The sequence below is a fragment of the Caenorhabditis remanei genome, chromosome II (assembly GCF_010183535.1).
Source record: "Caenorhabditis remanei strain PX506 chromosome II, whole genome shotgun sequence".
NCBI lineage: Eukaryota > Metazoa > Nematoda > Chromadorea > Rhabditida > Rhabditidae > Caenorhabditis > Caenorhabditis remanei.
The window spans coordinates 720,143-735,944 of record NC_071329.1 but is presented as its reverse complement, the minus strand read 5'-3'; the positions used below and the strand labels follow the sequence as shown (position 1 = coordinate 735,944).

The following is a 15,802-nucleotide window of genomic DNA, read 5'->3' as shown; positions in this document are numbered from 1 at the left end:
GGCGATGCTGAAATTGGGTCGATGTCTCCTTCGATATATTTTATTGCATCTACAATGATTTATTATTAAATGAAATTATTTTCAAACCTTGAGTGCAGCTAAACCCCATAATAAATGCTTATAAACATGAACATACGATTTTTGTGCTGTTTCAATAGACAGATTTTTGTTTCTTGCAATAAACGGGGAAAACTATTTTCATCAAATAAATCCAGAGGTATGAAAAACAAGAAAATGGGAAAAACTGAATAAAACTATGAGTTTTAGTAACTGAAATAGATGGAGTGCTGAAATGCAGTACCGCCTTTTTCAATTGAAAATGCCCAATTTTGAGAGAAAATGTTTTTAAGTTCTTTAGCCTAACATTTGGGTCCATTTTTTTGATTCCTACCAGCTGATCTGAATACTCAAATAGAATCAGACTAACTTCGGCAGTGATGGACAATGCAGTGGGTAAACATGTCAATTTTCTGGAGGCCGTTGTTTAGGGTCTTTTAATTATGCACCAAGGAGACACCCTTTGCTTCTCGAGTAGTAGAAAAAGGGAGAGAGAGAGAGAGAGAGACCATATATTCGGCCGGGGTCACGTCTCCTCCCGTTGCCATCCCTTTTCCTCTCTGAGGCATTTATTGATTTTGCGTCATTCATAACATGGACGCGATTCGAGCTATTCAACCGATGCTCAGCACTTTCCCATTGAGAAAACTACCGTTTGTCGCAATGAAACATGTGATTAAAATCATGGATATTGATGAAATGTAATCGTTTTCTTGTTTCTTTCTGAAAATATCTTATTTTTTATTCCAGAGTAAAAATCGCAATTACCTCGAAATATATGGAAGCTATTGTAAAAGTCTGTTATATTCGAATCAGACAGATTAGGGTTAATCTTTACGGGGAACGCACTTATGTTAGTTTGGATTACCCCGGTGTGACACTTTCTTGTGGTACCAACCCTTTCAACCATCCCAGTATACCAAAATTGATAAAGGAGGATTTGAAACCTTGGTGAGTTAAGAGAAAAATGTCTAGCTCTTCGTTTTCTCGAAAATATAAATCTGAATTCAGGCTCTCCGAAACATCGACAACCCTCGAATACACACGTCAGTTATTCACTCGAATTTATAAACTTTTTAGATGTGGACACATCAATATGCTGATAAGCTCATCCACTCAAAATATCAAGGAGGTTCTGGAAATTCCAGAATTCCGAAATTTTGCAGTTTTGTATTTGGTTGGGGGACATTTTAAGAAGGAACAGCTGGATGAAGTGATGGATTTTGAGAGAGAAGACCAAGATTTGCATATAATTAGAGGTGAAATTCCAGAAGATTATTATCATCCAAATGTAAGTTTTCTAATAATTCTTTGTTGTCAGACCGACCACAAACCTTCATAATTCCAGCTCTTCAAGTACACTGATGTCCATTATTGTGATGCTCGTTGGATCCGCCTGGAACATCTTCTTTCGATTAAAAACAACGATGTAATTACACTAGGAAAGAACAATTTAACCATCCCTGACATCAACAAATTTCTCCATCACTGGGTGAATTCGGAATATGATTTATTCAATTGGATGACCATAGATATTGTGGAAGAAGAAATAATGCCTGTTTTATTTCATGGGATTGATGTATTGATAGGGTATCGGTTTGGAAGTGAGCGCAGACTAATGTATGTTGGGGAGTGACCTATTCTAATTAACAATCATTTTTCTTTCAGCTCAGTCAACTCACCAAAGACTCGAAAACGGCCTATACTGAGTATAGTCCAGTCGCAGTTGTGTATTTATATAAATACCTGGTCTATTCATCAACGTCCTTATAAAGAGTATCTTTATGATGATTCATTGATGATTTTTGATAAATCGTATGCTCCAGAGTATAAAGTTCTACAGTTGCTGAAACGGAGAAGTGTATTGAATTCGAAACTGAAGCAAGTGAAAGAGGATTCTCTAGAAAAACAGGAACTCACTGGAAAGATTGATAAGACAAATAAAAAACTTCAGTTGAAAGGAGTGGAATATGAAAACGGATGGCCTATTCTACGTAGTGGTGTTGAGGTACTGTAGCTATGTATGGCGATGCTGAAATTGGGTCGCTGTCTCCTTCGATATATTTTATTGCATCTACAATGATTTATTATTAAATGAAATTATTTTCAAACCTTGAGTGCAGCTAAACCCCATAATAAATGCTTATAAACATGAACATACGATTTTTGTTTCTTTCAATAAACGGGGAAAACTATTTTCATTAAATGAATCCAGAGGTATAAAAACAAGAAAATGGGAAAAACTGAATAAAACTATCAGTTTTAGTAATTGAAATAGATGGAGTGCTGAAATACAGTACCGCCTTTTTCAGTTGAAAATGCCCAACTTTGAGAGTGTGTCATGGTAAACCTAACTGTCCCACAAGATAACTTTTTATAAGATAAAACAGACCAAAAGTAGTGCTTGATTTTTGAAGTTAATAACTTTTTTGTACGGACACTTCCTAGAGAGTTACATATCGACAAAGTTATTTCTCCCTCCAATCTACTCATTTCCGTGGAAAATAGAGTGATTTCTAAGCTGTAGTCTTATAATGACCATAACTCTCTAGAGAGTGTCAGTACAAAAAAGTTGTCAACTACAAAAATGAAGATTTACCTTTGTTCTGTATGGTTTATGCATAACTTACTTTGTACGACAATCAGTTATACTGTAGCACCCTCTCAAAGTAGAACAATCTCAACTGAACGCGGTCAATGCTTATAATCTTTTGACCGGTACTGTAGAATTTCATTCGCAATCTTGTCATCTTTAAAACCGGATTATTTCCAGAAATAAATGTGTTATTTCAACCTATACTGTATCCAGTAGATACTGGCTACAGTATACCGTCTAAATTGCAGTCAACCAGATGGTTAGCCACCATATACTAGATACCGTATACTTTTCAGATTTGCACAGGTTCCGCCCACCAAACAATGCGTCTGTCAAGTCTGTATTCACCCATTCATTGCTCCTTACGTCGTGACGGAAGGTATTTTTCTATCTTCTTACAACAATTCCCATTTTTTTCAGATGTCCACCACCGCCACGTCTCCACCATCTGGAATTCAAGTGTCATTGTTCAATCGGGACCAATGGGAGAAGTTTTATCCACACACTGAAATGATTCTGAATCGGACGAATGGACGTCAATTGTTTCCTCTTCTGAATTATATTTTGAAAGGATTGGATCCAGATTTAGTGTATGCTGTGTTTCTTCATTTTGAGAGAGTCGATAACTATAAGTGAGTTCTAAAATTACAGCCTAATTGCAAACCGGCCTGGCGATTGGCGCCAAACTTTCCGATTTATTCGCGAAAAAGTCGAATTTTGACTATCATTCTAAATTAGAAAAATTCTGAAAAATCATCGAAAATTTCCACATTTTCGAAAAAAAATTGATTCATTTTTGAAACAGGACCGGGCCGGGTCTTCAAAATTTTTCCAAATTTAGTTTTATGTGATGAAAAATATACCAAAATGCAGAACTCGGCGAGTTCTATGTCTGAGACCTATTACGGGTCGACTAATCGTTAATATGCCGCGGGCCGGACAAGAATAGTTTTTTACCGTTTTTGCATTTTTTGGCGCTTAAACCCGGTCCGCGGACCATTAACAAATAGCCATCCTGCCCGTATTATATCAGAGACGTAGAACTCGTCGAGATCTACCTTTTGGTATTTTTTTCAGCTCATAAAACTCAATTTGACGCGAGTTACGCGCCGGCCCGGTTGACAAGTATGAAAAATTGATTAATTTTTTGAAACAGGACCTTCGGACCGGGCCAGGTTTTCAAAATTTTTCCAAATTGTGTTTTATGAGATGAAAAATATACCAAAATGTAGATCTCGGTGAGTTCTATGTCTGAGACCTACTACGGTACGGATGGCTATTTGTTAATGTGCAGAGGACCGGGCTAGAATGGGTTTTTCGGCGGTTTTTCGGTTCAGATTATATCAGTGACATAGAACTCCCCGAGATCTACAATTTGGAATATTCTTCAGCTGATAAAAATCGGTTGGTAGCGATTAATCGATGATTTATAATTTCAATTTTTCAGATACGAATTCCTACGCAATAAATGGGAAAAGAAACGAGAAGGCTATAAGATTCCACCAATCGATATGAAACAACACACGGATGGATGGAAGAATGGAAGTCATTGGATGAATAGTCCAGTTTCATTTAAACATATCAAACTCACAAATGATCCCGATAACACCAAAGAAGACAGGGTCTATGTACAATCCAGGCATAAATATCTCCCAGTTATCAGCATTCAGAAAATGGGGGATTCGGTGAAAGAGGAATTCCGATTGGGCGTCACGGAGTTTATCGGTGTCACTGCTTATCAGGTTGGTTTCAAAAAATTATAAATTGTTTTGGATCTGGTAGAATCTCGTAATATTTTCAGAATAGTCATATAAGTTCCCTGAAAATTGAACTAAACCCGTATGCGGCCGGATTCAAGGCATTTGGCGGGCATAATAAGTTATCCAAAGCGAATATGAAACGACGAGGAGTTAACCGTCCAGCCACGGAGCTACCGTACCCAGGCTCACCGTCAGAAATGATATTTGCTCCAAATTTCACTCAATCCGTTAACCATTACCAGGAGAATCAAATGGGAATGTACCCAATGCAAATGGCTCCCGGAATACCTTATATTTCTCAAGTATCAATCAACTATCGTTATCCACAGCAGAGCCATATGATGCCCATGAACAATATGGTACCATGGTACCCAACGGATATGACAATGGGACCATGGAATCAGATGCAGATGTATCAAGGAATGCACGGTATGGTACCAAACATGGTTCCACGGATGCCACTTACTAGCTATCCTCAAAACTGGCAGTATCCACAGGGCAATATGGTAGCATGGAATGGAGGATATGGATAATGTGAAGCGGGCAATTTCTTAATCTACAAATCTGGGTACACTGTTTTTGAATTAAATATAATTTAATGAAAGTTTTATAATAAATAAAAGAGATTATATTTATATTTAGTTTTGAATGTGATTTTTTTTTTGAATACGCCGAGTATCGACTGCCCGTTATAAATAACCACGGCGCCAACGATGATATGTACGTGTTTTTATCATTTTTGGCTAGATGTTCCAAATATGACTTTCCGGGGGTACTCGATTTTAGAACTCGGAAAAATAGAACTGCGACAAAATAAAACTGTAACAATATATAACTGACTAAAATAGAACTGCTACAAAGTGGAACTGAACACAATGGAACTGTTACAAAATAGAACTCCACGAAATAGAACAGAACAAAATGGAACTGCTACAAAATAGAACTCTTCCACTGGTTTTGAAAAGGCTTATTGGGCCGATCGAAGATAATTTTATACAGTTTTATGTTGACTATTAAATAGACAAAGACTTTATCTTCATAAAACAAGTGTTTTTACATGGGAATGACCCAAGGTGAAACGCTGGGTTTTCTTAGACATTTTGGGAAATGATAGCCCTTACCCCAACTAGAACAAAATAAAAATATTACGTGCCCCTTTTAAGTTTCCAGAGAATGGCAGACATAATTCCATTTTTTCGAATTTTTCGAGTTGAACCACTTCGAGACATCGTAACTCGGTCAACTCAAGAGTAATCTTTCCAAACTAAAGTGTAAACGCAAGATATAGGCCAAGGCTTCATAAAAGGTAAAAGACTCATGTTTCCAGCTGTGACTCCCAGATTACTACAAATCAAAATGTGAAATTTTGCACTTCTCATGAAATCAGAAAGTGGTCATTTTCGAAAAAAGGTATTTGGGAGACTATGTCTATCTGGACGTACATCTCAAATAAGGTACATATGCATGCTCAAATATATGGCTCACCTTTCATTTACGAGATTTATTTTCATTTTTTCAATTTTTCAGTTCAACTTCATGTATAGGGATACGTGTGATTTTTCAACTGTAGAGTTGATCAATTGTTCTGAGCAAAAGGTATACTGACATTTAAGCGTAATATAGTTTCCAAAACATTGTAATTGCCGTCTAACTAAAAAAGGGAAAATTCACTGAAAAACGCGGAAGTTATTTTTAACGAATTGACGTACCCCTATACATGAAGTTGATCTGAAAAACTGAAAAAATGAAAATAAGTCTCTGGAATGAAAGGTGAGCCATATATTTGAATACGTATATATACCTTATTTGTCACTGGCAATCGGATAGACATAGTCTCCCAAATACCTTTTTTCGAAAATGGCCACTTTCTGGTTTCATGAGAAGTGCAAAATTTCACATTTTCATTTATAGTAATTCGGGAGTCACAGCTGGAAACATGAGTTAGTTACCTTTTATGAAGCCTTGGCCTATATCTTGCGATTACATTTTAGTTTGAAAAGATTGCTCTTGAATTGACCGAGTTACAATGTCTCGAAGTGGTTCAACTCGAAAAATTCGAAAAAATGGAATTATGTCTGCCATTCTCTGGAAACTTAAAAGGGGCACGTAATATTTTTATTTTGTTCTAGTTGGGGTAAGGGGTATCATTTCCCAAAATATCTAAGAAAACCCAGCGTTTCACCTTGGGTCATTCCCATGTTAGTCGACTTTTCTCCTCGAAAACTGGTTATAATTCTTCAAAAAAGTCACGAATGCAAACGCGCTCCAATCGAACTAGAGTTCTATTTTGTAGCAGTTCTATTTTGTAGCAGTTCCATTTTGTGCAGTTCCATTTCGTCGCAGTTCCATTTTGTTCAGTTTTATTTTTGTCAGTTCTATATTGTTACAGTTTTATTTTGTTGCAGTTCTATCTTTCCGAGTTCTAAAATCGAGTACCCCCGACTTTCCCACCGCAAAACCGGAAGTCTAATGAAGCGAATTTGCAGACACCACTTGCCAGACTGCCAATTCAGTCGCTACTCAACCAAATCGGGTTTTATAACGTTTCTTGCTGTTTTCGATTAAACTTTGCACAGAAAAATCGAAACGCGCTCCGTCGCACAATGGTTGGCACGCGGCCAAAAAAGGACTTGGCTAAGTGCAAAACTCAATTTTTGCGTTTATTTGCCGTATCTTTTAATATAAACCGCGACGCAAGAAAAAAGTAAAAAAGCGCGGCTGTACAAATTACTTCTTTTTTCTTCCCATTCTCTGAAAATTTCTAATCTGAAAATAACCTCCACGTGCTCCCCTAATCCCATTTTTTTCTATTTTACCCTACATATTTTCCCTTATAAAAGAAACAAATCTCTCCCTCCAACTCAATTGATAACAAATTCTTCGTTCTCCTTTGGATTCTTCTGATGCTAACGACGATGAATTATTAGAAATCAAAGGAGACAAGGTTGAATCAAAAATACATCAAAGTAAGTAGGCACGGAGGAAATAATTGTTTTATTCCCTAAATTTCAGATGATGAAACTTTTCATGTTCCTCGTCTGGAGTTCGCCTTCATCATCATCATCCTCCAGAATCTTGTCGTCATGAATAAATAATATTTGTTTTTTATTCATGTCTTGAATTACTTTACAGGGGTGCGAAGCGTAAACGAACAGATTTTGATTATTTTTTCGAGAAGCGTTGCGCGTCGCGGTTCATTCTGAAAGATTCAACAATTAATCGTAAAATTTAAAATTGGCACTCAGCAAAGCTATTTTTGACAGCGCGCCAACTGTTTTGCGCGTAAAAATTTGAATTTTTCAATTTTCTACCGTTTTTCCCATCAAAATACCAAATTTTCCACCGAAAACCTATTTTTTCTAGCTTTCCAACCCAAAAAACGTATATCCATGCCGCCCTCCAGCAAGCGCGCTCCACTGACACCCCGTGTCTGCGTCTCTCCTCTTACAACACACTGGCAACGTGTCTCTCGCCCCATGTCGTTTCTCACACGTTGATTTGCGCTCCATCGATTTTCTTTTTGGTTTTCTTTCGTGTTTTTCGTATTTTTAATGTGAAAATTAGGAATTTTTAATTAAAAATTATTTATTAAAAAAAATTAAAATATTTCCAGCCATGAAACGGAGTCAACCGACTGATAGCAGAGGAATTTCGAATTTCAAGGAGCCGAAAATCGTGTCGGAGGAGGATAATTTAGTATGGAGTAATCAAATTGTGAGTTTTTAATAAAAAACTTAAAAGTTGAAAGAAAAAGAAAGCTCCACCCATATTTTCGCAATGTTGTCGCATAAATATTTAGTTTTTTGAAAAAAAATTAAATTTCGAATTTTTCAAAATAAAAAAAGGTATTAGAGGTTTTAGAACATGCTGAATACGAAAATCATAGTTATTTTTTGGAAAAATGTGTGGAAATTGAGATATTAGACACCGCCCATTTTTCAAACTTCTCTGTGTATTAAAAAACACTTATTAGAACTTCTCGATTTTCGATTAAAAAAAAGTAATTTTCAACTTAAAAAACCAGTTTTTCGCTTAAAAAACTGTATTTTGAGTCGAAAAATGAAAAATTCCAGAAAAATCGAAGAAATTGGCTGAAAATGAGCAAAAAATCGGAAAATTCAAAAAAAAACTAAATAATTTCTGAATAAAAACCGAATTTTCGACATTTTCAGAAATTTACCTAAAATATTTGAAAAGCCCTTGTCTCCTTTTCTCTGAGTCTCTCAATTTCACCCGCAATTTTCGTCGATTTCGGTAGAGCGCGGGTGTAAAAAGAGTTTTTAAAAGTTTTTTTTTTGCAATTTTTCAATAAAAACTGATTTAAAAAAATTAAATTCGAAGAAATTCCAATAGAAAGATCGAATCATTGGCATTTTATGCAAAATTTTCAAGTTTTCGATTTCTAGCGATTTCCAGCCGAAAACCTATAAAATTAGAAATTTCCTTCATAGAAATGTATAAAAATTATATATTTTATATATTTTATTGATGAAACCTCAATTTTAGCGAATTTCCCGAAATTTATTATCTCGACATTCTTCTTTCAACTGCGCTCCACTGAAAGTCTCTCAATTTTCACGCAGTTTTTTTTTGATTTCGGTAGAACACGGTTGTAAGAAGCGTACCGTGCTAAAATATCAGAATTATCAATTTCCAGACGAGCACTTCGTCATTCCTCTCCCAAATCGTCGAACAAACTTCTGGAATTCTAGAAAAAGAGTCATCGGATGGAGGATTTCAATTAAAAGAACCAAAAATAGAAGAAGGCGATACGAATGGTAATGGGAATATGTTAAAGAATAAGGTTTGTTTAGATTTTTGGGAAAAACAACTGCGCTCCACCGCAAACGAGAGAGCACAGGGTCTCAGGATGAGTAGTGAAAATAAACGCGCTCCGCTGAAATCAGCTGAAATTTTAGCGCGAAATTCAAAATAATTTTTATATTTAAAAATTTTATCTATTTTTTCAATAGAACTAATCTCGAAAAGACGCGCGACGGTCGAAAAACTGACCGAAAATGCGGGAAAACTGGCATAAATCGGCTCAAAAACTGGTCGATTAAGCTGCGTATCAAAATGTCACCGTGAAACAGCGAATTGGAAAAATTAAAATTTGAATTTACCGCCAATGTCTAGTGGAGCGCATACGATTTCACTACTCACACCTAGACCCTGTGAGAGAGTATCATCGAGAGACGCAGAGTTTATCCTTGCGCCATCATAGATTTTTACAGTTTTTGACCAATTTTCGCTATTTTTCCAAAGGTTTTTTGTAAATTATAATAAAAATCAGCGAAAATAGGTCAAGAACTGTGAAAATTTGTGTCAGAAAAACTCTGCGTCTCTCTCCTCACGTTTGCGATGGAGCGTAGTTGTAAGAATTGTGTCGTGCGAATAAATAATTTTAATTTTCAGACCACCACCGACACTTTCCCCAAGTGGACACCACGACTCACCAGCTATCTCGACGACGATTCATTGGATTTCGATTGTGGTATAGAGTTGGGAAGTTCTGTTTTATTCGATAGTCTACCGACGTCAAAAAGAGCGAATCCATCGATCGATAATTCCGGGGAAATGAGAAGTAAATCGAAAGAGGCGATAAGTGAAGAAAAAGAACGAGAAATTGATGATTATGGTCAGTATTAACAGCTCCGCCCATTTTTCATAGCAATTTTGCCGCACACAGTCATTTTCAGTGTTTTTGAAATCATTTTTCTTTTGAAAATATCAAAAAACCAGTAAGAACACGGAAAATGCCATAAAACCGTTTAAAAATTCTTGCCAACAAGCTCCGCCCATGTTTTACTGCAATTTTGACGCACAAAGTCATTTGCAATGCGGTTTCAAATATAAAAAAGGCCTTCTTTGATATTTTCTAGGTAAAAATGATTCAAAACGTTTTTAAATGATTTTTATAGAAAAAATCAGGAAATTATGCGTTTTGAGTGAAAATTCATCGCCAATAAGCTCCGCCCATGTTTTGTTGCAATTTTGCCGCACAAAGTCTGAAAAATTATCCGGAAAACTAATACAATTTAACATATTAGCACGGCACAGTTCTTACAACTGCGCCCCGCCGCAAACGAGAGAGTATCGGCGAGAGAGACGCAGAGTTTTTCCTCGCGCCGACACAGATTTTTACAGTTTTGACATATTCTTCAAAATGTTTTTGTAAATTATTATGAAAAACGGCAAAAATTGGTCAAATACTGTTAAAATCTGCACCGCCGCGAGAAAAAATTCTGCGTCTCTCTCGCCGATGCTCTCTCGTTTGCGGTGGAGCGCAGTTGTAAGAAGGGTGGGCTGCTAATAAACAAAAATAATTAATTTGAGCAAATTTCAACATGTTTGCTCTAGGAATCTCCCAAAAACTTCAAATCCCGAGTCTATTTCTGCAGAATCTAACGAAGAAGAAGACGATGATAGCAATGAAGAAGAAGAAGACTACGAAGAGAAGCCAAAAAAGCGAGCTCTAGCGCCCAACTATCTCCGTGCCAAACTATCCGACGCCTTCCAACTCAACAATCATCCGACAGCACTAGAAATGCAGCGTCTCGCCGAGGAGTGCGCAGTCCGTTATCGAACCGTGTTCGATAATTTCGAAGAACGGCGAAAAACGAAACAAATCAAGTGTGAAGACGGGGATCCGTGTGAGAAAATCAAGAGATTCATTGCGATGGAATCAGAACAAGTGCCTCATATCACACTGTCAGAAGAGGAGAAATCGCTGCTGGAAGAGGCTATTGAGACACATTTGTTGTCTAGGAAAAAGCTTAGTGTGGGATATTTGCATGTGGTAAGTTCAGAGGACACCGTCCTCACGATGAGGCCAGGACTACCAATGCAACCGCGCTCTATTGACAAGCATGGCACATTTTTTGCGTCATGGTGAACATTCGAACTTATGGGAATACCACAGTTGTCCGGAATCCGGATTCCGAAATTCCGGAATTCAGGGTTTTTCGACATTCCGGTTCCGGATTCCGGTTTTTTGAGTTTCGTTTTTCTGGAATCCAGAAGTTGAAATTTATAATTTTTTGAGTTTAAAAGACAACTATAGTACTTCTTTTCCGGTATTGATCCTAAAAATTAGTTTTAAACTTTATTTATCATTAAAAACACTCGAAAAAGAAGACTTGGCCTTGCAAATTTATCGAATCTTTCCGAATTCCGAAATTCCGGAATTCCGGGTTTATTCGGCATTCCGATTCCGGATTTCGAAAACTTGATTCCGGTTCCGAATTCCGCATTCCGGAAACTGAAAAATGGCATTCCGTACAACTCTGGTGCATACCAGAGTTGCATAGAATTCCGACTTCCAGGCATTTTTTCCATTCCAACTTCCGGATAAGGAATTTTATTTCCGACTTCCGTCATTCCATAACTGTGGAATTTTTGAAAAGTAAATTTCGCTGAAATACATGGAAAAATGGTCTAAAAGGACAGAAAATAGGCTTTTCTTCAGCCGAAAACTAATTTTCCACTGATTTCCGCGAATTTCATGATTTTTCTCTTGGAGTTTTTGAAAATTTGAGAAAAAATCTAATTCCGACTTCCGGGCGTTTTTTCACTTCCGACTTCCGAGTTCCGACTTCCGGATAAGAAATTTTCACTTCCATGCAACTCTGGTGCATACTATACCGGCTATATAAATTCGAATGTTCATCGTGACGCAAAAAATGCACCATTTCTATCAATAGAGCGCGGCTGCATTGGTAGTCCTGCCCTCATTGTGAGTAAGCAGGAAGTTCGGTGGAGCGCAGTTGCATTGCAAATATCTATTTTCAGATCATGGAAATCGTGGAACTGCCGGCGAACTACATCCGCGGTCAGTGTGATAGTATGCGACGGAGAATGATGGGAAGCGGGCGGGCGGAGTTGTCGAAGAGGAAGATTCGGGAGGAGGAGGCGAAGGCAAATGGTTGGTTTTTTGTGAAGGTTGGAAAAACAGACATACAGACAGAATTTCGAAAAATTTTCTGGAAAAAATCCGTTTGATGAGCTGAAAATATAGATTTTTCAAATTTAGAGTGATAATACAGGCAAATGACATGAAAATGCTCACACAGACACACAAGAAACATCATTTTCTGATGATTTTGGACTCAAAAGTGACAAATTTTCGAGGACGAAGTGGACATCCGGACACCTGGACATACAGACAGAATTTTTGGCTTTTTCGAGCAAAAAAACCCAAAATTGATGGAAATCGGAGATCGGGACATCCGGATTGACAGACTCTGGAATTGTCGTTTTTGAGAGTTTTGGACTCAAAAATAACAGATTTTTGGGATTTTCAGACTCAATAGACATTTGGAATTCCAGATTTACAGGCAGAGAGACATCAGGAGACAAGGACACACAGACAGACAAGAAATCTCAGTTTTTGATCGGTTTGGTATTAAAAATGACAGATTTTTGAGAGGGGAAATGGACATCCGGACGCACAGACTTCCTCGTTGTCTAGACACAGACATCTAGGGCTAGTATGCAATAATTTTATTTCTAAAAACTCGAAAATATGGTTGTGAGACAGAAATAATTTCGAAAATTCACAATTTTAGATCCCAAATTGACTTATTTTGAGTAGAAATCTCTATTACTAGTCAATCCTTCGAAAAAAAGTGCGGAAACAAGTAGTACGGACATCTGGACTGACAGATTCACAGAAAGATAGAAATTGACGGATATCGAGACATCGGGACACACATACATCACTACTCCAAAAAAATTGCGTAAAACTAGCGCGAAATTCAAAAATTCGTCCAAAAATGTTTTTTTCTTCCTATTTGGCTGAGCGGCGACTCAATTGGCAACCTGCCAAGTCGTGTGCAAACGCGCTTCACTAGACTTCCAATTTTCGAAAAATAATTTGAATTGACCTACTCAAAATTCCAATTTTCAGATGCCAACAACTCGCTGTCAATCGATAAACTCCGCCAACTCGAGGACGCTTACCTCCACAAAAAGTATCACAGCGAAGACAAGGAATGGACTAAAACCGATATCCGAAGCCTCGCCGCCACCACAGATCTTCCCGAAAAGACCGTCGAATACTGGATAAACAGAAGGAACCGGACGACGTTGGGTCTCGAACACAGCATTGTCGACTTTAGACGAGACCAGGACGCCCGTCTCAACGTGGCGTCGAGTCGGAAGTTGTCGAGTTGGAAATTGGAGAAATTGATTGAACACTTTGATAGGAATAGTCAACCGGAGAGACAGGAGAGAATCCGAATTGGAAAGGAGCTGGGATTAGATGAGTCTCAAGTCAGAAATTTCTACAATAAGCGAAGAATTAGTATCAGAAAACAGGTGGAGATGGATGATGCGCGCAAGGAGTTTTTGGCGTTGCCGCTGGAGAAAAGGAATCAGATGGAGAGACTTGCGAAGGAGAGGCGGAAACCGGCCACTGAGAATATGGAGGTAGTGGTTTTCATCATACTTGTCAACCGGGCCAAAACGGGCCGACACGGGCCGGCTCGTAACTCGCGTCAAAACGAATATTATGAGCTGAAAATAATACCAAAATGTAGATCTCGTCGAGTTCTATGCCCGTGACCATGCTACGGGCCGGATGGCTATTCGTTAATGTGCCGCGGGCCGGGAAATAGTGCGAAAAAAACGCGAAAATGGCCAAAAAAGCCATTGTAGCCCGGCTCGCGGCATATTAACGAATAGACATCCGGCCCGTATTATATCAGTGACATAGAACTCGTCGAGATCTACAATTTGGTATATTTTTCAGCTCATAATATTCAGTTTGACGTGAGTTACGAGCCGGCCCGTGTCGGCCCGGTTGACAAGTATGGTTTTCATCAAATCGGCACGTATCTTGCTTCAAACTTAGTGTTATTAGCTGAAAAATATACCAAAATGTAGATCTCAACGAGATCTATGTCTCGGATATAAAATGAAAAATCGTTATGTATTATCGCGTCGCAAGGGACCTATGCAAACACGCTCTAAACTTTTAGGTAGAAACAAGTTATAGTGGCGGTGAACATTTGAAACTAAAGTTGAAACTACCAATACACAGTCTCCCACACAGCGAAAAAAAACTGCAAGAAGCCGATTTTTTCACGTTTTAATTCAATTCTTTTATCTTTTGCACTGATAATGCAGTTTTTCAGGTTTTCAGACGTCGCAATGGATGAAAAAAGTGTCCACTCCATAAGAATTGTGAAAAATTATATTTTCTATCTTATGAGCCATAAAACGTAAATTTTGGTAAGAAATTGCCTTTTTTGATACAGAAAAAGCGTTTTTCAGAAAAATGAGATTTTCAGCAATTTCAGCCAATATACAATTTTCTGAAAATTTTAACGGTTTCAGAGCCTCCTCAAGTACATTATGTGCAATTTTCGTTTGAAACAGTTTTCTGCCAAAAAAGTTATACATATTTTTCTGAAAATTGGTTTTTTCCGGATCAAAAAAGTCAATTTCTGACCAAAACTCGCGTTTTTTGGCTCATAAGATAGAAAATATAATTTTTCACAATTCTCATGGATGGGACACTTTTTTCATTCATTGCGACGTCTGAAAACCTGAAAAAAATGCATTTTCAGTGCGAAAGATAAAAGAATTGAATTAAAACGTGAAAAAATCGGCTTCACGTTTCTTGCAGTTCTTTTTTGCAGTCTGGGAGACCGTGAAATAGGAATTTTTAGGATATGTGAATATATTAAATTTCCACTTGTTTTCTCATTAGAGCGTGTTGTCAAAAAATCATTCTATTCCGTCTCGTACATTAACAATTAGAACACGCTGAGATTTCGCGACTACGGTTTCCAATTTTGCTGAAATCCTTATTTCCAGATCGCTCGCCGCCTCGGTATCTCCTACGCAACACTGTGCGGCTTCATCAATTGGAAAAAGGCGTTGGCGAAAGCCAACAAGTATCAACTATAATTATATCATCTCATTATTATTGTGTTAGTTTTCATACGTATCGTTGTCTTAATGTCATTTTTCTTGTTTTTTCTCTGCTTTTCTATAAAATGTGCCATTTTTATGTATGTCATACCTGCACAAAAAACACTCGAAATATTATACAAAAAAAAACATTTCAGAAAGTTAAAGAAACATATAAGCACGTCATGCTTCTTACAATCGCGCTCTACCGAAACAGAAAAACTATTAATTTCGGTGGAGCGCAGTTGTAAGAACTGTGTCGAGGTTATAATAAAAGTATTACCATACTTGTCAACGAGCCGAAACGGGCCGGCTCGTAACTTGCGTCAAAATGAATATTACGAGCTGAAAAATATACCAAAATGTAGATCTCGACGAGTTCTATGTCCGTGACCTACAACGGGCCGGATGACTATTCGTGAATATGCCGCGGGCCGGGCTAGAATGGCTTTTTTGGCCATTTTCGCGTTTT

General features: G+C 37.6%; 2 protein-coding genes across 2 annotated transcripts; both read left to right on the top strand.

Annotated features, from left to right (window-relative positions):
- Nucleotides 1–651: 651 nt before the first annotated feature.
- Nucleotides 652–4,946, top strand: GCK72_003763 (uncharacterized protein; the record flags this gene model as incomplete). The annotated part of the gene is made up of 8 exons (XM_053724223.1): nt 652–758; nt 808–1,008; nt 1,069–1,348; nt 1,406–1,677; nt 1,726–2,065; nt 3,074–3,285; nt 4,101–4,395; nt 4,455–4,946. 8 exons carry the CDS (start codon nt 652–654, stop codon nt 4,944–4,946), a joined length of 2,199 nt encoding a protein of 732 aa, XP_053588417.1.
- Nucleotides 4,947–8,028: 3,082 nt separating this feature from the next.
- On the top strand, nt 8,029–15,327 carry GCK72_003762 (uncharacterized protein; the record flags this gene model as incomplete). The annotated part of the gene is made up of 7 exons (XM_003099073.2): nt 8,029–8,127; nt 9,071–9,217; nt 9,829–10,051; nt 10,815–11,212; nt 12,205–12,337; nt 13,322–13,842; nt 15,235–15,327. The coding sequence occupies 7 exons, from the start codon at nt 8,029–8,031 to the stop codon at nt 15,325–15,327; spliced, it is 1,614 nt and encodes a 537-aa protein (XP_003099121.2).
- Between the last annotated feature and the right edge of the window lie 475 nt (nt 15,328–15,802).